Source organism: Carcharodon carcharias, chromosome 19 (assembly GCF_017639515.1).
Source record: "Carcharodon carcharias isolate sCarCar2 chromosome 19, sCarCar2.pri, whole genome shotgun sequence".
Taxonomy (NCBI): domain Eukaryota; kingdom Metazoa; phylum Chordata; class Chondrichthyes; order Lamniformes; family Lamnidae; genus Carcharodon; species Carcharodon carcharias.
The window spans coordinates 57,646,134-57,670,686 of NC_054485.1; the positions used below are offsets into that span (position 1 = coordinate 57,646,134).

Here is a 24,553-nt window from a genome sequence, read left to right on the forward strand (position 1 = left end):
GTGTTTCTGAAAATTGAGATGGAGATATCTGAACTGATACAGGGCCTCCTGACTATGAATCCTTTGAACTTTCCCAGCCTGCCCTGCAGTTTGATGCTTTGTGCCATGAACTAACTAATCTTCTATAGTTTCTGCAAGGGACTGAGTCTCTACTACCCCCAGAAATCCAGGCCTGAAACTCTGTGTGTATTCACAGCCACCCTAATCATTCCCATTCTATCCTTCCTTAATGACTCGGGCATGTTCTGTGCTTGCTCCACTGGAACCAGCACAGTATGCAACAAATGCCACTATTTTATGACTAGACTGGTCAATCATGTGGGTGCCATGGCTGTGTCCAACTGCCCCTTCCCCCAGCATTTACACTTGTGAGGAGCTGGGACCACAGTTTTCTTTCCCCTTCTGCTTCTCCAGGAGGCCAGTCATGTCACCCCCTTACTACTGCTCTGCCTCAGATCAGCTAACTCACCAGAGATCAGGCATCAAGTTTGGGATCTTGCTACTCTTTCAGCAGGCGTTCTTTGAGGAGTCAATGATCTCGTGCGCCTGGTTGTATATAGCCTGTGCCCTGCTGCCTTGCGTTAATACAGCAAAGACTGCACTGTGCTCATTCCTTTTTGTCTTGGCACCTTTCTCCCCTTTGCTCAGTTTCTTCTCAGGAACATCTGCAGTGCAGAATTCATAGGTTTTTTTTCTTTACACACAATTCACTTCGTGTTTATCAAAATCAAAACAAATTGCCTGATGGCCAAGCTCAGTTGCTATGTTGGCGATTCATCGGCCTGAGGCTCCCCTCAAGGCCCCACGACAGTCCTGAGTCCAATTAGCTGCTCCATTTCAATATATAGAGCGGATTATCAGAAATTCTGGAGCTTTGCGTTATAACACTGCACTTCACAGGTACGTGCTCACATAAAGCAGCAGTACACTCGCAGCAGACTTTGCAGCAAAGGAGATGAATTTCTAACCCAGACAGTTTTTGCGTAGGGGACTTTGGGAGTTCAGCCAAAACTCCATGTGGTAACCATTAATCAAAATGGCTGACTGCCAACTCAACAGATGCTTTTCTTCAGTTTGTGCATGAAACAGAGTGAGTGAAGAGCAGCCCAGCCTGAGGCCCTTCTTATGGGGTAGAGGTAGACACCATGCCCATAGGGTTTTCAATTCTGGGGTGGGAATTTGGACACTGGTTCACCGGGTGCAAACCCCGCCCATGGTGGAATTTTACAGCCTGTTGTGGCGCAGGTTGGGCCATGAAATGCGATGAGCCATTCAAAAGTTCACTGACTTTGGCAGGACCGTAAAATCCCATTGGCATAAAATTCTGCCTCATTTTTCAGACACACGCATCCAGATTTTTGAAGCAGGCCAATTAATGGTGGGGAGCGGGGTTGCTGGGGCACCCGAGGCTGGAGAACCAATGGGAGGCCTTCCAACATTGACACATTGGCAATTGCAATGGTTGAGCTGAGAGCTACAGATTTGTGATGGAGAGAGAGGGGGTACCTCAACATGGAGGCACCTCGAGAAAAAGAGGTAATTTTTCTTTTCTTTTTAACTTAAAATGGCCACAGCTTCCTGGCTGTGGTCGTGGAGGGACAGCCCCACAACAGGGCCAACAGCATCCGCAATTGTGGCCCAACGACCATGACAAGTGCGGATGGAGAATGCCCTCTGTGGAATTAATCATGCGCCCCCCTCAGCCCGCCCCTTTCTTGGTGTGAGCCAGCCAGGCTGTGATCAGGGCTGATCTTCTCTTACCAACTAGAAAGCTCAGTCAGCCTGGGAAGGGGCCCTTAATAGGCCCCATAATTGGTCCTAATTTCCCTCACTCAGCTATCCACTGCTTACTGATAGGTAGCCAATCAGCCTCTCCAAAAATATCTCAGTGTCAGGATCATGGCACTAAACCTGCAAGACATTTGATGGTGTGAAAGAGCCTCTCTCCAATCCAAACCCTGATCTGCTTCTAAAACCCAGCCGGTGAGGGCACTGAAACAGGAATTGGAGAAGTATTAGACAGTGGAAGTCTAAAAGGGTTAGAGCTAGAGCTGCCAACTTAATCATGTCTCGGAATCTCCAAATTTACAGATTAATCTTTCAAGCACTGAGGCGAGCTGGAAACTCACAGAGACAATGTTAAAATGTTTTCTTGAAACACTTCTATTAATTAGCTGTCAGTTTATTAGAGAGGGAATAAGAAGGCTGTTTAACTAACAGTCAAGACTTATTCAATCAGGTAGCAAAGACTATGTCCTGATGGGTACGGGGATTGCTGGAGGTCTCATTCCGACTTCCTGCCTCCACTACCCCTCGGAATGCTCCCACCATTTCTGGGATGCTGGTGCACTGGAAGGGTGGATGTGTTATGGGGCAAATGGTGGGAATGTGGGGCAGGAGGTTGTGATGAACAGCGGTGTTTTCTGGTGTTGCCAGCAGTGGACATCATCGTGGTTGGGGCAGGAAAATTTAGAGACCAGCCGAAAGTCAATTGACTTTTTGGCCGCCCTCCAAATTTTCCCGTCCTGCCTGCGAGGATGCCCGCTGCGGGCAGGACCAGAAAATCCCTGAAGGGAGCTGAAGAGCCCAAAGTGACTGCTCGAGTTAGGCTCAGTTCATGTCTAGGCCAGAGTGCTCCTTGGGCCAGATAGAATTTACCCCAACCCTGTACCACCAACAAACACTGCCAGAAATGTTCACGCTGAAATATGGGGGCGGAGGGGCATTAGTTTATGGGAAGTGATGCAGGAATTGGAGGAGTGGTGCCTCACCTCCTAATTCACTACAACCCTCAGAGACCTGATGAGGCTGATGGTGAACTTATTTAGTGTGCATGAAAACACGGCCAGTTCTGGATGATTTACCTTGATGAACATGCAGAGTCTGTAATATATTTTTACAATTGGGTCTGTGTATGGGGTCCAATTTTATGGGCCATCATATCCTGGCATTATATTTTTAGTGCAGTAAAAACACTTTCTGTGGTTAGCTGTTGACAGTCCCTGGTGGACTGATAAAATAGAGTCTGTAAGTATTCCAGCAATCCATCAGATATCTCAGTCCCCATTTGTAAAACTTTATTGGTCTTCAACGTTTTCATTGAAGGAGGCAGTGAGTGTGTGCATTGCTGTTGTGTGGAACATTAAAGAAGAATATCCAAGAAAAAGTTGGCCTTGTTTATTTGGAGAGGGGATTGGAAGTTTTGAGGATTGTAAAAGGTTTTCTCAGTGCGGGCCCAGGTGTAGTGTTCAGTGTGATGTGGGACTTTTGAGGTCTTAATTACAGTGGCACCATATTCCTTAAGGTACAATATTCTGATCTCAAGCCAAATATACCAGTTAGAAGAAAATGATGAGCAATGCTTTACGATATCTTCAATTAACTTAACTATTGATGTCCTTGGTGAAAGATCTTGGTGTCAATTCTTTACAAACTCAGAAAGCTATAGATTATGGGCATAGCTCTTGATTCTGTCTTGACCCTAAGCTAACCCTGACCCCATACTCTCCTTGTCACCAAGATGCCTACTTCCCCTCTGCCCGTACCTGTCTCAGCTTATCTGTTGCTGGAACCCTAATCCATGTCATTCTTACCTCTAGACCTGACTATCTCTTGATTGGCCTCCTACCTTCCACCGTCTGTCAACTCGATCTCATCCAAAACGCTGCTAACATACGTCAAGTTCCATTCATCCATCTCCTGTGCTCACTGACCTATATATGCTCCCAGTTAAGCAATGCCTCGGGTTTAAAATTCTCATCTCTGTTTTCTAACTTCTCCATGAATCACCATTTGTCATTTCTGTAATCTCCTTCAGCCTTAGGACCTCGGAATTTCTGAGCTCCTCCAACTCTGGTCCCTTGCACATCCCCCATTTTCATCACTTCACCATTGGCGGATGTGCATTCAGCTGCCCAGGCCCTAAAATCTCGAATTCCCTCCCTAAAGCTCTCTGTTTCTTTACCTCCTTAAAACCTATTGCTTTGACCAAGCTTTTGGTCACCTTTCCTAATGTCTCCTCGCATGGCTTGGTGTCAAATATTACAAAGTGCTTTGCTATGTTAAAGGAGTTATATAAATGCAAGTTGTTGTTGTTGTTACCTAGCTAAGATATATCATGGGACAGGCTGAGTAATGTGGTCATCTGATTGTAATACAGTAAATGACAACAATGAGTTAATGATACTGTTTAAATTCAGCGATTTCATTGATCTTACATTGTCAGAGGGAAACTTGAAGGTTTGAGATTGTGACAGTCAACCTGCTTGCAGATGATTTCTTTATATAAGATGTGTAGCAGGGTGTCAAGATTGAGAAACTCTTTTCTTCTTGTGCTGATCGTATGTGTATGTGGGGGGAGAGGTGTGGGGGCTGGGGGTGGAGTTGGATGCTTGGTGTGTGTGTGTGTATCTGTGTAGAGGGGTGGTGGTGGGTGTGTATGTGTGGGAGACTGGGGGTGAGGTTGGTTGCGGGGAGAGGGGGGTGGTGTGTGTTTGTGTTAGTTATCGGGAATATGGAGTTGAGGCCACAATCAGATCAGCTGTAATCTTGTTTAATGGCTCCTCTTAATTTGTTTGTTTGTATGTGTGGATGGGCGTTTGCATGTGTGTGTTTGTGGGGTGGTATGTGTGGGTGGGTATAAAGCCCCTTCCCTTCTCTCAACCTCATCTTCAATCCCTCATTTTCAATTTACCTATCTATCTCATCACTGTCTCTGTCTCTCTTTCCATCTCATAGGTGTAAGAAATTGGAATTCTGCCTCAGTTATAAGTGATTAACACTGAATATTTTAATTAGCAAGAAATCACTGCTGATATTATCACTTGGCTTCAAATACTTTTTGCAAACATTGGCTAACATTAATTGAAGACGCTCTCCCTGCATCTGTATCTCAACCCCTCTCTGAAACTCTATCTTCTCTAACCCTCTCTCTCTCTGACCTCAATCTATATCCCTTCTTCTTACCTCTCTCACTCTCTCTCTCAGCTTAACACACTTTCTAAAGTTTGTGGAATGATAGGCAAAAGCTGCCCCTCGTGACACTGCAATAATAATCCAGAGTGATACAGAGTTAACTCCTTTCAGAATCGTCTCGTGCAGCACTACCCCACCTCAGCATTTGTCAGACAGGAGGGGATATACTGGGGTTTTTTGGGCCACTGGCCTGTAGACTCATGCCTGTACCTTCTGGTCTCACTTTCTCTTTATTTTTTCATATCACATCCTTGCTTTTTTAGCAGAAGACTGCAAATGGGTTGAAATTCCTTCTCAAGTATCTCAAAGCTTTCAGAATTTTGTCACCACAACATGGCAACTCATTTTTAATTGTCACTCCCCGCACCCCCCCCACAATAAATTTAACTTATCTGCAATTTTCCCCTCTCCTCATTAGTCTCCTGTTTTCACCTGGAACTCTTTCATTGACAGGCTTTGAAATACAAAAAAGTCCGTTTTAATCTCAATAGTTAGATGCTATATTGCAAGATTCGATGTGTTTTTACTGTAGTAATTGATTATGGAGCTCTGCTCTGAAAAGGTAAGTTGGCAATTATATTGATAATATAATTATATATTATATAAATAATATATAATTATGTTATATATAATAATAATGGTTGATTATATTGGCCAGCATTGGAGAACTTTACCATTGGGAAAGCGCTATAAGGCATTGATCACTGACGAAAACACTGCTTGGGAACTCAAAGTATCATGATCTGAAGTAATTCATATCTCCAGCCCTTTAAAGTTGAAAGAAAAACTAGTATGCAGCTTTTACTTAGAGAGAAAAAACAGACACCTTCTGCTAGAGTGCATAGATAGAATAGCAAGTGGAGACTCTGGCAAAGTGGTATTGTCACTGGGCTAGTCTTCCAGAGACCCAGGGCAATGCTCAGGGGACCCAAGTTCGAAATCCACGGCAAGTGGTGAAATTTGAATTTAATAAAAATATGGAATTAAAAGTCTGATGATGACCATGAAACCATTGTTGATTGTCATAAAAATCCATCTGGTTCACTTTAGGAAAGGAAATCTACCACCTTTACCTGGCCTACCCTACATGTGACTCCAGACTCACAGCAATGTGTTTGACTTTTATTTGCCTCTTGTTCAGAGGGCATTTAGGGATGGGCCTAACCCACGAATGCGGTGAAGCTTAGAAAAAAAACAATTTCAATAGGCTTTATTTTTTGTGAACTATAATTACTTGTCATGACAGTGATAATCACACGACAGTTTGTTCTTTATGAATGCTTAGCTGAGTTTCAAAAAGCTAAAGAACCACTTATCGCAGCAGGGGGCTGTGTAGACAGTATTATGGACAGTTTTAAGAGGTTATTAAAGGATATCTGTCTTTGATGTGAAGTAGACGTTTGGTTTTACAACACATTGACTACTTGAGGGGATTTTTTTTTGAATGGCTTTATTGAAGGAGAGCTCTTTTTCAGTATGAAGTTTGTTTGAATGACAGCTCTAATGGATTGTTAGAAATTTATTTTTTAAAGCCTATTTCAAAGACATGGCTCCTGAGTTTTGCCCATAGTGGGTACAGGCTGAGTGGCTATGAAGGATATATGGGGGGAATGGAGGGGGCATGGGTGATGCGAGGTAGTATGGAGGGGCATGGAGAATTGAAGGCAGCATGGGGTATAAGGCTTGTAAGTATGTAAGGTGGGTGGGGAAGTGAGGGGTTGAGAGGTGAGGGTTTTGGGTCTGACATTCATAATTAAAACTGGGCGATGTACCAGTAAATGGGGGCGGATATTCCAGCCTGCCAGTCTCACCATCCACCCACCTCCGTTGCTGCCTCGGGTCTGTTCCCAATGGCAGCGTGCCCGACTTCCATTCTCCCCCTGCCTCCTCAGAATGACAATACAGCAGGCGGGGGCCTTTATAAAGGAAACACCACCCCCATGAAAATCTGGCCCATAATCTGAAAATTAGAGCCATTTAACTGAGAAGTCAGAGAACCAAAGACACTGGAAATCTGGAACTCTCTCCCCCAAAAGACTGGGGAAACTGGGACAAGTTTTTCATGACTGACATTGACAATTTTTTGTTAGGTCAGGTTACCAAATTATCGACACACTCTGTTTGTTCCATCCATGTTAAGGAGAGATTTCTGTAGTGCCTTTATGTCCCCTGGGTGACTCAGCACTTTGCAGCCAATGAAGTACTTTCAAAGTGTAGTCACTGTTATAAAGGAGGAAGCTCGGCAGCTGATTTGTGCACAGCAAGATCCCATTCACAGCAATTAGGTAAATGACCTCAATCTGTTTTAGTGATGTTTTTCAAGGGAAGAATATTGGTCAGTACACCAGGAACACACCCCTGCTCTTATTTGAAATCGTACCATGGAATCCTTTATATACACCTCAGAGGGCCTCCATTTAATGTATCATCTGAAAACTGGTTCCTCTGACAGTGCTGCACTCAGAATTGCACTGGAAGTGTCAGCCTTGATTATGTATTTAAGTGGGTTTAAGCTGACTGGATTTAAGCTGACAACCTTCCGACTCAAAGATGGAAGAACTACCGCTGTTCTATGTCTAACACTTGGCCATCAGTGCCAACACCAGAAGAGCACCCACTACTATCCCAACATGGTGTTTCTCCATTGCCAACACCAGTGATCCAGTGAGTACAATTGCCAACTAATGTCGGATTTGATACCCCATGTTCCAGGCCCAAGAATTGGATCGAAACTGCCCAACCCATTTCATTTTTGGACATTTACGACTAAGCAAGGATAGAATTTCATCATGTGATCATATTCCAAAGTTTTACTAACTCACCATGCTTCCCTTCCAACCCCATTCCACCCTCCTTGATGCTCTGCCTGCCTTCATCAGACCCATCATATTTGCACCATCTGCATAGTACGTTCCAGGGGATAAACCCTGGCATTCGGTCGCAAGAATAGAAAAGCAGAATATTTTTTAAAAGGTGTGAAACTCTTAAATGTTGATGTTCAGAGAGACTTGGGTGTACTCGAACAAGGAAGACAAAAAGTTAGCATGGAGCTACAGCAAGCAATTAGGAAAACAAATGGCATGTTGGCCTTTATTGTAAGGAGATTGGAGTGCAAGAATAAAGAAGTCTTGCTACAGTTGTACAGGGTTTTGATGAGACCACACCTGGAATACTGCTTGCAGTTTTTATCTCCTTATTTAAGGAATACTTATGTTGGAGGCAATAAAGTGAAGTTTCACTAGATTGGCCCCTGGGATGAGAGGGTTATCCTATGATGAGAGGCTGAGTAAATTGGGTCTATGTTCCCTGGAGTTCAGAAGAATGAGAGGCGATCTTGTTGAAACATAATAGATTCTGAAGGGGCTTAACAGGGTAGACACGGAGAGGTTGATTCCCCTGGCTGAGGGATCTAGAACACAGAGGCACAGTCTCAGAGTAAGGGGGCAATAATTTATGATTTATATGAAGAGAAATTACTTCATTCAAAGGGTTATGAATCTTTGGAATTCTTTATCCCAGAGGGTTGTTGATGCTCCATTGTTGAATACATTTAAGGCCGGGATACTCAGATGTGTGGTCCCTCAGGGAATTAAGGGATATGGGAAGTGGGCGGGAAAATGGAGTTGGAGCCCAAGATCAGCCATTGGCTTATTGAATGATGGAGCAGGCTCAGTGAGCCGGGTGATCTGCTCCAGCTCCCCTTTCTTATTTTCTTATATTCTTAATTAAAAGGCAGGATCATTTTGTTTATGTGTCTACCAGTGTTGGAAGGCTGCTCAACCGTGGATTGCAAGCCTGGTCCCATCCTCACACATGCACTATCCAGCAATGGTCACTGGGCAGTAATCAGGAGTGGGAACCCTGACTGATTTTATCTCTGCACAGCTCAGGGCACTGGGCCAGTTCAAGTGTCCACTGCTGCTGCCTTGGCTGACACTGCATGTTCTTTAACATGTAATTTGGTTGTTTGTCCCCCTGGTTCCTGCTCCCCCTCTCATTATCACAATCCAATCTCTGGTCAATGATGTGGACGTGCAATCTGTTCAGAGATCTATTCTCATACATTCTGCTGCTAGATGCTAGTGGACAAGGGTAGCACGAGTTAAATGAGGAGGTACCATTCCTCTGGTTGGTGCTGCCCTCTAGATGCCAGCTGAGAACAGGATCTCATGTTTTCTAGATTTGTACATTGCTTAAGCTAAAGGTTACAGTTTTGATTTTGCAATAATTCATATTTACACATTTTTATTTTTTGTATTTTCCATCTAGAATGAAGGCTGTGTAGCGGTAAGTAACAATCAATCTCCTGTATTCATCACTGTAGGAAATCTTTAATTGATATTTAAGGATCTGCCACCATACAGATTAATGATGCTCTAGAACTAAGGCTAATTGTCTCTTCCCATTCACCCCCACTGTGTGGAATCCCAAAGGATCAAAACTCCTTCCTATTCACTAGAATCCCAATGGATCAAGTCCCTTCCCGTTTACTCTCACCAGGATTTTGTACAGTGAGAGTGAATTGAACAGTTTTAGTCCTGTAGAATTCCATACAGTGGAATATATGATAATGTGTTCCATTGGGCTTAATTAGACTTTCCTTGGATCAGTCTGCATTTCCCAGATTGCCAGGTTGCAGATAACAAAAAGCATTGAGAACTGGAATCCAGATCCCAGACTTGGCAGCTGCAGAAGATGCCCTGATCATTCCTGATTTAAATAATCCATTGAGGAGGAGTCTGTGGACCTGGTAAAAGAGCCTGTAGCTCCCTCACAGATCAGATTACAGGCACATTTACAGATTTCCTGTTATTTGAAGTTTTATATTGCAGTGTGGAGCCTAGGGGAGTAGTGGTGTCCCAGTTCCATAGGTTTCTGGCCAATACTGGCTGTGATTCCAACCCCTCCTCCCCCCTGCCCGACCCTTCCCTCCCCCACTGCCTGACCCTTCCCTACCCACTGCCTGACCCTTCCCTCCCCACCCCACCCCCCCCGACCCTCTGGCCTGGCCCTTCCTTCCCCTGCCTGGCCTCCCCTCCCCCCAGCATTCACCTGAGGCCATCGCTCCCACGGTTGGTTCTCTGAAATTCAGTGGTGCAGGAAAGTCCGTGGAGGCACAATTGGTGCTCACAGCTGGCCCATGTTATTTACATAAATCCCAAGGCCCTGCCCTGGGCCAGCCTCGGGTCCCCTGGTTTGGGTACAGATTGCAGCCCTGTCACTGTCTTCAAGCTTGAAACCTGTCACCCCGCAGCACCCAACCACCACCCCCCCACGCCCCCCCAACCCCCCCAACCCCAATCCTGTAAAATCTCCCTGATGAACAAATCTACTGACGCTTTCACCTTTACTTCCAGTGTCCACAAGGGCAGAAAGGAGAGAAGGGAGAGCCGGTAAGTTTTAACTTTCCTCACTTTTAACAAGTTTGAATCTGTAAAGTAAGCCTTACTCTCATCCCTGACACTTCTGCTTTTTATTGCTGGTCCCACTCTTTCTCTTAACGCCTCAGTCTTTTTTGCTCTTATGTTAATTGCTTTCAGACATTTACAGTCACCTGCATCTGCTTCTCTTGGTTCCCAGTCAGATACACACAAAGAAAGCAAGTATGTGTCTGACCTGGTTGCACTTACCTGACTGCCCAGTGTGTTACCAAGTCAGTCAAATCAGGAGGTGTGGAGCTTTGATCCTGTCAGCACTGATCTCAGTCTAACCAGGGGCGGAGGTTCCTGGATTAGGATTGGGTAGAAATTAATTAGTGTTCCCCTCAGAATTATTGGACAAGTCCGTTAAGCAGTGAACAGAATCATATGACTAGATACAGCATTATCTGTTCAATTCATTTAATTTTGGAAAAATATTAATCTTAAACACCCAACCCACCCATACACAGCATCACAGCATCGCACCCAAACTTTACTGAGCCTGGGTTTAATCAGGACCCACAAAGGCAGATTCTCCAAATCCTTTCACCTCACTGGGTCTTGATGACAGCAACTTCTTTATTTCTAAATAAAAACATGGCATTTCTTATCACCATTCTCTTTTATTGTCTATTTCCTGTTGGATGCAACTCTCTCTAATCTTTTATCATCATCCAATGAATCAATTGTCAAACAGAGATGAGAGACTCCATGCCTTTCATACCACACTTTTACTTCCTATCAATGCTTTTCCTGTTTACCCATCACCCCTGTGCTGTCTAACCTACACTGGCTCCCAGTCCAGCAGTGTCTCAATTTAAAAATTCTCAACTTTGTTTTCAAATCTGTCCATGGCCTTGCTCCTCCCTATGTCTATAATCTCCCTCAGTCCCACTATCCTCCTTTTCTCTAATTCCAGCCTCTCGAACAACCCCAGTTATAATCGTTCACCATTGGCAATCATACCTTCAGCTGCCTTGACTCTAAGCTCTGGAATTCCCTCCTTAAACCTTTCCACCTCTCTACTTTGCTTTCCTCCTTTAAGACACTCATTATAACCTACATCTTTGAGTAATCTTTTGGCTATCTACCCTAACATTGTATTTGGCGTGATGTCAAACGCTTTCAGCTGATGCTCCTATTAAGCACCTTGGGACATTTTGCAAAGTCAAAGATTCTATACAGATACAAGTTGTTATTATAGGTTTCCCGAGCCACAGCTATGGTGAATACAATCTTACGTGATCTTAACTGTCGTCGTGAAAAGACAGGATTTTCCAGAAGGCGGCTTAAACCGTTTTTGTCTACATTACTGTTCTGTCTTTGTTATAAACTTAAATAATGTAAAACATATCGATGTCCTGACAATAATTGCTAGAAATATGGATGTCAGATAGGCTATCCTACTGCATCTTCAACACAAAGCCCCAACAGGAAGGGAGGCCATTGGGCAATATACCCGTGAAACCAAACCTTCACAAGAACCAGGGCCTTCAGGAGATGAGGAGAACATAAAAAGAAAATAGAAAAACAGTATATAGATACAATAACCAAGCTTCTCTGTCAGTGCCGAGCTCAACTGGTTAGCTTACCTTCCTAATAAGATAATTTATATATATAATTATCCCATTCTTAGGCAAACCCAGAGCCACCCCACCCCCCCCAGCTCATGTACCTCTTTAGGCTGATCAACAATGGCAATGCCAAAAAGATTCACACAGTGCTGAAGATAGAGCCAGTTAGAGATGGCACAGTGCCAACTATCAGTCACTGTACCAACATTCTAACCTCCTGGGCCAAGGGCACCCTCACACTTGAGTACTGCAGCCTGTAGATAAATCAGTCATTTGAAGATTTGCAATTCTTCTTGCTGTGTGCTAACTCGCACTAGCACTCGGTTCTGCATGTGGTGTAAATTATATCTTCCTTTAGGTTTCAGAACACAATGAGCCTATAATTAGTCATGCTGGGCAGACGTGACTGGCTTTGTTAAGAGACTCACTCCAACCAGTTTATTTTCTTGACTGTGCCAAGAAGTGTTTCCTAGATTGCAAATTAGGCACATACTGGAACAGGCCCTGGAAACCTGTTCAGTATTTAGTCTCATTCAGCTGTAAACTAAGTCACACTAGTCACTCACTCACTCTCCGGCCTCAGTTACACCAGGAATCATACTGATATCTGAAATCTAAATTGGTGGCTGGTTCAAATGTACTCGGGTAAAGACTTTCCCAGCTGAAGCGAGCATAGGATCACAGTGCTAGAAATGAGAAAAGAACATTTGTGTCATCATCCCATTTTCTTCTCAGGAGTTTTCTCAGTTTCATTAATCTCCTGAAGAAGCCAATGTAACCTCTTTGTACAGTAAATCAAACAGGATTGGCTCAGATCAGGAAGTTTATAGAGGGACCCATTTAAAACCATCGTCATAGAAATGTTGAGTTCCTTCAATGACTCACTGTAAATACCCTGCCAAATATACAACTGAATCAGAAAGACCAGCAAGATTGCACCTCTGGTCTGGATTATGTTCTTTCATTTGTCAGGATGCCAATTAGGACTGGGGACGTGGCCTCTGCATTGCTTTCAATCTCACACTGTTCACACACAGACAGTGATCAAGTCTGATTTACCTTTTGTGTACTTGTTTCTGCAATGGCCAACCTTGTTCATAACCAGCCAGCTAACCTGATAATCTCACTAATTGAGGAAAAGTGCTGAAAATGTCACCCAGATTCAAGGTGCCAAATTCCAGTCCCCATGCATAGAGCATCACTCTGCAGACATCACAAATTGTATAAAAGAGCAACATATTATAAAGGAACAATCCTGAAACAATTTTACTGAAAAAGAAAGAAAGCCAGTCTATTCTTGCTGCTTTTTCCTGACCTTCAGAAAGTGACAGGATTCTGAAATAGAAGGCAGGCATGACTGACAAGAAGCTGCTGATCAGGAACATGCTACCATTTCAATGATCAGCTTCCAGTTGATCTCAGCACCTCCTCAGACCACACGAGCAGAAAGAATATCATAGCAGTGGCATTAAAGACACATGCCAGGTTCAGAGCTGAGCAGTTGAGCCAGGCTCCAGACTCTGGATAAGCAATGCCACAGGAGGTCAAACAGTTTATAAAGCAACTACAAGCAATCCCATTTTAAATGATTCTGGTGTGACTGCCATCCACATCTTTCCTGTTCCATGAAATTCTTGGATCTGGTTGTTTGCACACCAGTGTTTGAATTAGGTAAATTGGTTCTGTTTACAATCTGAATGCTGAAACATCTCCATACTCAATCTCCTTTAGAGATAAACTAGGACCAAGCTATGGGCATGCGTACCTGCTCTGAGGAGATGCTGGTGATTGATGCATTCCATAGATACAGGTGACTGATAGATAGTTAAACTGTTCCACCTTAACCTCCCTGTGCTCATATAGATTGAGATTCAAAGTGAAACAGAGTTGAATAGAGAGAATAGCGTACTGAACTAAAATAATTTCTCCCCCATTAACAAGAGTGATATTTCTCCCTTCTAAGGCTAACTCCATTGACTCATAATATTGTTATGAACCCCGTTGAACACGATAATATTTTTAAAAGAAAGGACACAACACCAACGGAAGGAAAACCGATGGCCAAGATTTCATTTTTAAAACTTTTACTATAACAAATCAACTAAAATCAGCATAATTCAAAGATTAATTAATAGGTGAAAAAAAGGCTTGTCCCAAAGGACAAGAGTCATCACACTATCTCTCCCAGTCTGACAGAGAATAACACCATTAACTGGTGTTATTTCTCCAGCCCCTACCAGTTACTGTGTTAATGTTGCAACCCTGTCACAATGAAGTGTGTGCTGTAGTTGTAAGTGAGAGCAGCTGTTACTAATTGGGAAAAGGTTAGGGCATTATTCTTAAGTATATATAAGAACCGGTTTCTGGGAAGGAGGAAAAGGGGAGTCTGTCCCTCGGTTCTCTGGGTTATGTGAATAAACCCATGTAAGACTGGCTCCAGACTCCTCCTCTGCTCAGTGAATGAACAGTGATTTATAATGTACTGCACTGCTTTCCTGATCTCAGACTGATTTGTCTACTCTTTGTGTACAAGCAGATAATTTGAGTCTGGGAGGGTGATATAGCCAAGCTCAATCTAGCCTGACATACCATTTGTCAGATACTTGTGAGCTGCTTTATTTGCAGCTTATTAACCCAAGGGTAGCCAAAATCTTTCACAGTATCCGAGTATCACTTCAACCAAGATAGGCCACTCATAAACTAAGACTTTATTGGTCTGACCTATTTCTATGCTGGGCAAGTATTTGACCTTCCAACAGGTGGGGTTGACCCTCCTGTGCAGTTGCTAGTGGGAAAGAACCCAACCTAGGCTTTCATTAAGATAAAAGCAAAAAACTGCGGATGCTGGAAATTCAAAACAAAAACAAAAATACCTGGAAAAACTCAGCAGGTCTGGCAGCATCTGTGGAGAGGAACACAGTTAACGTTTACAGTCCGAATGACCCTTCAACAGAACTAAGTAAAAATAGAAGAGGTGAAATATAAGCTGGTTTAAGGGGGGGTGGGACAAGTGGAGCTGGATAGAGGGCCAGTGATAGGTGAAGATAACCAAAAGATGTCACAGAGAGACCAAACGCAGATGGGTGACCGCTTTGCAGAACACCTTCGGTCTGTCCGCAAGCATTACCCAGACCTCCGTGTCGCTTGCCATTTCAACACTCCACCCTGCTCTCATGCCCTAATGTCCGTCCTTGGGTTGCTGCATTGTTCCAGTGAAGCCCAACGCAAACTGGAGGAACAACACCTCATCTTCCGACTAGGCACTTTACAGCCTTCCAGACTGAATATTGAGTTCAACAATTTTAGATCATGAACTCTGTCCTCCATCCCCACTCCCTTTCCGATTCCCCCCCACCGTTTTTTCCAATAATTTATATAGATTTTTCTTTTCCCACCTATTTCCGTTATTTTTAAATGTATTTCCATCTATTGTTTTATCTCTACCTTTTAGCCTTTTTTGATTCCTTCACCCCACCCCACCCCAACTAGGGCTTTCTGTACCTTGCTTGTCCTGCTTTCTACCCTTAGCACATTCCTCAGACAATATCACCATCTTCAACACCTCTTTGTCCTTTTGTGTGTGACATCTTTTGGTTATCTCCACCTATCACAGGCCTTCTATCCAGCTCTACTTGTCCCACCACCCCACCCACTCCCTGCCCCTTTAAACCAGCTTATATTTCACCTCTCTTCTATTTTTACTTAGTTCTGTTGAAGGGTCATTCGGACTCGAAACGTTAACTGTGTTCCTCTCCGCAGATGCTGCCAGACCTGCTGAGTTTTTCCAGGTATTTTTGTTTTTGTTTTAGGCTTTCATTAACTTCTGACCTCAGCTCATCCTGACAACAAATAAAGAAACATCTGAAAGGACAGAAGCAAGAATAACTCTTCACTGCCAAATCCCAGCAAAACCCTGAAATGCACCAATGACAAGAGACAGTGCCATTTCAGCTGGGCAGTGACCAAGCTTTGGCCTCCCAGTGTTGGTTGTACAACTTAAATTCCCAGCTTTCTAAACAAATGTGAAATGTGTAACTTAACAGAGGCCTAGTAGTGACAAAAGCCTGGTGACAAATTAGCAGAGGACTGGGTGATAGAAGCCTGGGGGCTGCCCACTTCTTGGCCGAGGAATAGGGGAAACAAATTCCGTAAAATAAAATAATGTTAAGTAAAGAGGAGGAATGAAACTTGGAACCACTCCCAGGCAGCTCAATGGTGTACTTGCTCCTTTCAGGTCATAGGGTGGTGTTTAATGCAGGTGATGGGAGTTTTGCCCACCTGCTGGAGAGCTGGCGAGAACCCTGTGTCACCTCCTTTTGGGAAGGCCTGTCATAAGTTCACATCAGGCACTTAGGTGAACAGCTACAGGCCTTCCCAAGGATCAAAGACCCTGAAGATGCAAGCCATGTCCCCCAACCAGTCCACCCCACCCAACCAAATAAGAACTTCCAGCCGATCAGAGTCTGGCAGCTCCTCATTACCATCAGTTCCAACGGGGGAGTGGTGGTAACTGCCAGCAATGCACCCACCAGAGGCCCAGGACCTCCAACAGACCCAGGTTGAAGGTGAGTGAGGACAGAGTAGGAGGTCACAAGAGTGAAGAGGGGAGGGGGTTTAGCAGCAATGGCAGGAGGCATGGCTCTCAGCAAGCCCCCCTTATCAATCGAGTCCCTCAATCAGGCACCACCCTCCCCTCCCCTCCCCTCCCACCCTACCAGGTGCCTGTTGGGTTTTCTTTTCAGGCTCCCAGTGTGGCAACTTCCTCTCCCTTCACTGGTCGAAAATCAGCAGCAGGGATAAGGCATTAATTGTCCACTTAAGGACCTCAATTGGTGACAGGAAGGCCGTCCACAAGACTTCCTGCCCTGGACTTAATTAGGGCATTGGTAGGAAGTCCAAGGGGTCCCCACCTGTCACCTTCCCACCTGATTAAATGCCTCCCTGTTTCCAAGCTCACCCCAGAGGAGGGCTTTAAATTCTACCCATAGAGTCATAGGGCTGGATGAATTCCTCAATAGTGATACAATTTTTAAACATAAATGTCCTAATTGGGCAGGAGGTAAGCTTGGCGCCCAACTAGAGCCACCAGGTTTCTCCAGGAGATGGGAACTGTCTGCTTGACACCAATGGCAAAGAAGATGGCAGACCTGTTGGGGGCTGCCAGTGCCTTGCCAAAGAGAGCAGGCAGCTCCTCAGATGGCCATGGAGGATAAATGGTTGTTTTAAGAGGGCGACTGGATCAAACCAAGGCAATGCACAAGCTCCAGCTCAGATTACTCAAGGGCTTGATAACTTTCTCTGTCACAAGATGAACCTTTCTTTGTCCCTGTGGTGAATCCAACAGCTGTGCACTAATGTGCACCAGACAGTTTAGGCTCGTCCAGATTAACTTTAAAATTGCATTCCCGAATGTCCTGATTCCTTATCAAATTCCTAAAGGAGCTTAGCAGGCCTTAATTAGTGGCAAATGTGTTTCCCATCCTACTGACTCATGCAGAACATTGAAAATTTGAAGCTCTCACGAAGGCGTTGATGACCATTTGTACCATGATTTTGAAACTAAGCCAGCACCAGTTCCCCAACCTCACTGGCATCGGAAAATCCAACCCATAGATTCATGACAGCACTAAAGGAGGAGAGTCAGCCCATCACAACTCTCTGTGGAGGAATCCAGTCATTTCCATTCCCCAAGTCTGTCTGAGTTCAGAGAATCTCATCCATTACCTACACTCAGAGATCTGTGAAAAACCCAACTGCTTTGGGTGGGTGACTCCTAGAATTAGCTATGGTCTCTCGGCCATTGCTACTGGCAACTCAGGCGATATGGCCGTGGTTTGTGCTGGCTGTGGTGACTCTCAAACAAACTGCCATGTTTAGACCCCGCTGATCACCCCAATGTTCAGAAATACAACTTCATTGCTGGTTGTGAGGGTGATGGTATCGGGATCAAGAAGCAAAACAAACTCGGTGATTTCTCAGAGAGAAACTGAGGGAAGGAGAAAGAAACACAAACTGAGGAAGAGAGAAAAAGAGAGAAGCACAAACTGGGGAAGGGAGTGTTCATGTCATTCTGTGGTGTTCAGTGATGTTCTGTGGTGTGCTGTGATGTTCTATATTGTTCTGTGATGTCCTGTGGTGTCCTCTGTATTATTCTGTGATGTCCTGTGGTAGTCTGTATTATTCTGTGATGTTCTGTGGTAGTCTGTATTGTTCTGTGATGTTCTGTTTTGCTCTTTGATGTTCTGTATAGTTCTGTGATGTTCTGTATTGCTCTGTATTACTTTGTGATGCTCTATATTGCTCTGTGACGTTCTGTGGTGTTTAGTGGTTTTCCACAGCATTATGTGATGGACTGTGATGTTCCTTGAAGTTCTGTGGTGTTCTGCCGTGTGTGCTGTTCTTTGATTTATTCCGTTAATGAGGCAGCTTTGTTGTTACTCTCTGAAGACTGAACCTTACCTCTCTGTAGCTGGATCTCCGTGATGGGGTGTGGGATCTTTAGATTTTAATTCATTTATTATTTTTATAACTTCTTGTTTTCTAAAAAGTCATAAAATTGAAGGAAACCTTTAGTTAGAAGGCAGTGGTATCAATAATGGTTTTATTAAATCAGTGATATTTACTTGGTGACACTGAGATACCAAAATAAGATAAATGCAATCACACTTTCAAAGTGGGCATATGTCCCAAATGAACACCATGTGATCAACAGCCACAAGATTGAATCTCCAGGAATTAGTCAAGTCAGAGTTGACAACCATATTGGAAATTGCAAGAAAGTTGGGTTTTCTATCATCAAAAAAAAAGCAGATCTCTGTGGTTAGACACTACCAGAATAATTTGAGTCCATTCTGTTGTTAAACAGGGAATCCTAGAAGGACTCATGGGGCCTCAGCTAAGTGATTCTGCAAACAAACTTTCATTCATGTAACATGTTCAAAAGAAGTTCCCTCCTGCCCTGCCCTGCCCAGCGAGATGTCCATTGAATCGTTTTCTAATTGTATTTCTCCAATCTGAATCACTCATCGTTATTGTAATTGAGATTCTGAGGCAGAGTTTCTGCTTTTGAAAGTGTTTGGGCTGGATTTTCGCAGAGTCAGGCCATGAAAAATGGCAGGTGGGACCCAACTCCAGGATTCCCGCGCCCATTCCAGGAGCCGGCAATTCACAATAAGGCCACCTGGAGAAACAGATGTCTGGCCACCTGTTTATGTTGCTACAATTCAGAGAAATCCTCATTATGGACGCTTGGCTGAGCTCCAATGGATTAGCTCGGCAGGGGTCTGTTTTCTCAGGTGCAAGTGGAGCGTTTGCTTTGATTGACTGTCACCTTTTCAAAGTTAAAATAAGTTATTATTTCTTTGAACTCTTTCTTTCAATGCCTGTATGTTTATTTAGACAAGATTAAGAGGTATGAAGTGAGGTAAAGCTCTGTTATTGATACTGTCATGGCTCTGTCTGATTGATGCTTTTGTAGGGTTGTAAGAGGAGCAGTTTTTTCAAATCAGATTTCTGAATGGGTGTTTTTTTTAAAGACTTGTGCATTTCAAGACTTGTTGTTATTCTATGGCTCACTGATTCTATGGTACATTCTGGGTGAGTGGACATGGAGGATGCAGGGGGGCATGGAGGGGCATGGTAATATGGAGGAGGCATGGGGAAAGGATGGAAGGGTGAGGGTTAGAGGGCCTAACAGCCTTTAATACAACTGAGACAAAGTCTCAGAGAACCAAGGCGGGCTTTCTAACCAGCCAACCTCAGCACTCACCTGCCTCTGTGGCCACATCTGAAATGCCTCCGGAGGCGGTGGGCCCAACTTCATGCCGTCCCCGCCTTCCAGGAACGGAAACATGCCAAGCGGGGGCCCTTTTAAAAGAGGCGGAGGCTTCCTGCCTCGATGGCAAAAATCCAGCTCATTTGCATCCCAAGAAATGTCAAATCTGCTGTGAACCACCATAATTGACAGTGTTTTAAAACTTCTTTTGAAATTTTGCTTCAAAAGATTTTCTTTTGATATATTTAATAGGGGCAACTTGGTGCACTTTATTAATGTAACTGGAAATGAGTTTACCACTAGAAATAAGCATTTTAAATCACATTGTCAATCCATAGACTCTGTAACTGATTTCAAATTACCGAAAATGGCTTTTAAAGTTATACGGAAGCAGTTGTTAGTTATATTGGGGTACAGTAGTCAGTTCATTAACAATTTAAACATAAATATATTCAAGCCTAACAAAATGGGCCCAAAAGAAGCAGCTTAATTTTTGGATCTTGCTCGATAGATGAAAAGTGATGTGATTAGTGAAACTCCAAATGGTGATTAATTTGACCTGAAGGTGTGGCCAGTTTTGTGGGCAGAGGTCTAGCACAGTGGTTTTAAAACTAGCGCAAAAAGATTGCAAACTTGAGTCGTGCTAAGTGCAATTTGCTTTTAAAATAGCACAATGTTTGGCACAGTTACAGCGATATCAGGGCAATTGCACCAAAAATGTGCAATCAAGCAAAAACTCTATCCTTTATGTCTTTTTTATTTACTTCATAATCCATGACAAAAATGAACAGTCCCTGGTCACAGGGGAGCCAGCACAGGGTGAACGTTGCACAGACTAGGGGTTAAAATGAACCAGCTCCCCAACTCTCTTATCATGTCTTGATGGGTCTGGACAGAGTAGATAGGGACAAACTGTCCCCGCTCCATGAAAGGATCAAGAATGAGAGGGCACAGACTTAAAGTGTTCAGTAAAAGAAGCAGCAGCAAGCAGTTAAGATCTGGAATGCACTGCCTGAGAGTGCAGTGGAAGCAGGTTCAATTGAAGCATTCGAAAGGGAATTAGACTGGTATCTGAAAAGGAAGAATGTGCAGGGTTACAGGGAAAAGATGGGGAAATGGCACTGGGTGAGTTGCTCATTTGGAGAACTGGTGCAAATGGGCCAAATGGTGACCCCCTGTGCTGAAACAGTTGTGATTTTGTGATTTGTCCTCTTTCTCCTTGTATTCACTCCCTGCTTTGGTTCACTTGTCAATTGTGTGCCAACTTGAGCTGATTGGCAGTAATCACAGATTTGGTTCAATTTTGCACCAGGATTTGAACAAACAGCCTAGGCTGGCACTCCAGTCCAGTGCTGAGGATGTGTGGCCCGGTCAGAGATGCAGTCCTTCGGGTGATGCATTAGGTGATGCCAGCCTTTCTGTCGGCTCAATCTAAAAACTCAGAAATGGCAAGACAATAGAATTTGTTCAGTTCTTGAAGAATGGGATACAAGGGCTGTCTTCAGCTGAATATTAATTCCCTAGGCCGACAGGCTCAGAACAAGGTCTAATTCCTGTGTTCATGTAGATTAGGCCATTGGTTACTATGCCAATTTCTAGTTGGATGACTTCCAGTGAGCAGAGTGTGAAGTTACTGATGGCATTTGTTTCATTGATTCTGGGCCTCAGTTGCTTCTGGAAGTGTTCCACCATTTCCAATTGACTTCTTTCTTTTGAATAGTGTCTTGTAATTTAAGCAAGTTTTTCATTACAGCCTGTATTTATTCATTTCTAACTGAGAATATTCTTTTAGCCTCTGAATCTTGAGAAAGGTCAGAAGGGTGAGCCAGGATTGCAGGGATCTGCTGGTCTCCCTGGAAGAGATGTGAGTATTCCGCTTATTCTAATCAAACCTCTGATTACGTTAGAAAACTCGACACAGATTCACCAAAATCCACAATGACATTCCAAATTCATGGGAAGGAAAAGATTTCGGAAAGAGCTGGAGGTTGCAACAGGGAGAAAGTGGAGTTGGTAATCTGGAAAACTGAGGTCATCTTCTTCTAACCAACTGACTTTTGATAATTAACAAACTCCATACCTGGGAAGATTGGTCTACATTGGGTTTAAGAATAGTGGAGGGACCCTAATGATGATCACACAATTTTTTATGCATTTATTTATGGGAAATGTTCCTGAGAGGTTAGGATGGGCTTTCTTGTTGAACCACTTTGATACAACTGTGTGGCTCGCTAGCTCACTGCAGAGATCAGAAACAACCACATTGGAACTGGAGTTGCTGAATAGGCTGACTGGATAAGAATTTTTTTTTTATTCATTCATGGGATGTGAGCATTGGTGGCTAGGCCAGCATCCCAGGCTCCTTACCCTAAAAGGCCATGCGTGAACTAGGGATTTTTACAAAATTCCAACAGTAATATTTTTGTCTCCTTTGAAACTCTCAAATTGCTACATTGGGATTTGGACTCACATTGCCAGGATTATTAGTTCAGACCTCAGAATTGATCATCTAATTTTAGTCGAACATTCAGGATCTGGGTTTGAATCCAGCCTGGACTGTTAGGATGAAATAAATGCTGCTCTATCTGTTAATAATGGCCAATTTGAAATGTATTTAACATTTTTTTACAATTAACTTTGTTCTTGGGATCTGAACAACACTGTCAAGGCATCAATGCATTATTTATTGACCATCCCTAGTCACCCTGAGGATATTGAGCAGCAACCACAAAACACGGGGCAGAATTTTTCAGTCTGAAAGCGTAAAATAACACGCGATGACGGCGGGCGGGTGTCCTGATCTCATCGCGCTGAGTAGCGATGTTTAGTTCGGCGGGTATGCGCCAGAGTTGGCTGTTTCTCCCCGATATGTAAACGGCCTATTCAGGCCATTAAGGATCTAATTAAAGTTATTTTAAATGCTCCCCGTGCAACCTTATGGTTGGCGGGCAGGCGAAAAGGCCAAGTGGCCTTTGCGTTTTTTAGGAAACCCCATCCACGAGCGGGATGAGGTTTCCTGAAGCATTTATGAAATAAATTTTAAAAATTTCACAAATATAAAAACATGTCCCGTCTTCTGTGACACAGTCACATGCTTAACTCAATTTATAAACCTTTTATTTAATTTTTTGAACATCAATTGAATCTCCTTGTGGCAGTTCCATGCCTCAGGGACATTGAGGTACTCTTTCGTGTGCCCTGACTCTCCCTCCTCCCCCCGCCTGCCAAGTGTATTACATGACCGCGTAAAATGGCGGCACGGAGCCGGTCACGGGCAGCTCTCAGATCCACAAGTACCCTCTCCCCCTCCCACTGTGCCCGCCCGCCATATGAAAAATCCTGCCCATGGGACTGGAGTTGCCTATGGGCCACACTCAGTAAGAGAGACCGGTTCCCTTTCCTTAAAGACATTCGTCAGCCTATTGGGCTTTTACAACAGTCTAATAGCTGACCCATGAATTTCCAGATTTATAAAACTCAATCTCACTAAATGCCATGGATAAGATTTAAGCTCATGGGTGTAGAAATTGGATCATATTATGCATGTTTTATAGGCTTGAAATAAGTTTCCAATTTGGTGGCGGTATGCACACACTAATTCAGTGCTAGAAGTGTGCCACCCATTATATTTGGAAGGGGTCTTCCATAGCAGAGTGGGAAACTGAAATAAACATTGAACACTTTGCATCATTTGAAAATTATCAAATAACAAGAGTGGTTAAAATCTGAATTGTTGTTGGAGCAGAATTCAAAAATAATTTTAAAAGGAAATTACAGAGTGCATGAGAAAGAAGATAGTTAAATTGGATGGGGAATAAGCACGGGATTTGGATGAGACCGGGCATGGGATTAGACTCCTCATATGGAGAAAATCACTGGCAGGAAATGATAGGCTGAATGAACAGTTCCTGTGCTGGAATTTACTCTGATTGCACTGTAAGAGAATTTGAGTAAGCCAGTGAACAGTCAGAGCCCAATGGGGCTACTCCAGTGAGGAAGGGATTCCTGAAGCTAGGGTTCCTGCTAATGATAACTTGAAGCTGAATAACATCACGACACCAATCTCCTTCCATTTAACACTTTGCACACAGCGCTGAGTTCTGGGAACCAGGAGTCACTACCCCATAAGTAAATTAACTTTGTTCTGGAAGTAAGTGCTCATGTTTGTTTCTGAAACGTCCTCTTCTTCATTGTCATTCTAATTGTGTTTTCTCGTGTATTTTTATCTTATCAGGGGAAACCAGGAGAGTTGTGTGTGACTGGGCCAAAGGGTGCTAAGGTTTGTCAGTAATCTCCAGTAGTTTCTGAATGTGTTGTACAAGCTACTGGGGGTGTGAGGCTGTAATCATCTCGACGGGGATGGACTGATATCTGGAACTGGGAATCTGACCTTTAACACCTGAGGCTTCAACCTCTGTAGAAAAAATAGCTTGGAGGAAGCTGATCCTTAAATTCAAAGGAATGAGTTGTGAAGAAAGACTGGAGGGAGGTCTTTTATGTTGAAGGGAGGTGACTGATGGAAGCTTTCCTTACAATCCTTATTGAGCTATCAAGGATATTAATTGGTAGACAAGCTTTCCATTTATTCATTTATGGGATGTGGGTTTCACTGACTGGGCCAGCATTTATTGCCCATCCCTAATCGCCCTTGAGAAGGTGGCAGTGAGCTGCCTTCTTGAACCATTGCAGTCTGTGTGATGTAGGAACACCCACAGTGCTGTTAGGGAGGGAATGCCAGGACTTTGACCCAGTGACAGCGAGCACTTGGCTGAATGAGTGCAGCTCAAACAACACCAAAGAAGCTCAACACT

At 43.7% G+C, this 24,553-nt stretch overlaps 1 protein-coding gene across 5 annotated transcripts in view; it reads left to right on the plus strand.

Moving 5' to 3' along the window:
• col16a1 (collagen, type XVI, alpha 1) overlaps nt 1-24,553 on the plus strand; it is a 512,937-nt gene that overhangs the window by 172,863 nt on the left and 315,521 nt on the right. For all 5 annotated transcript variants that reach the window (XM_041212846.1, XM_041212840.1, XM_041212847.1 and 2 more), the window contains exons 12-15: nt 9,244-9,261; nt 10,332-10,367; nt 21,535-21,606; nt 23,977-24,021. In XM_041212846.1, the coding sequence (XP_041068780.1) occupies nt 9,244-9,261; nt 10,332-10,367; nt 21,535-21,606; nt 23,977-24,021 (171 nt within the window). The remainder of the gene's footprint in view (nt 1-9,243; nt 9,262-10,331; nt 10,368-21,534; nt 21,607-23,976; nt 24,022-24,553) is intronic.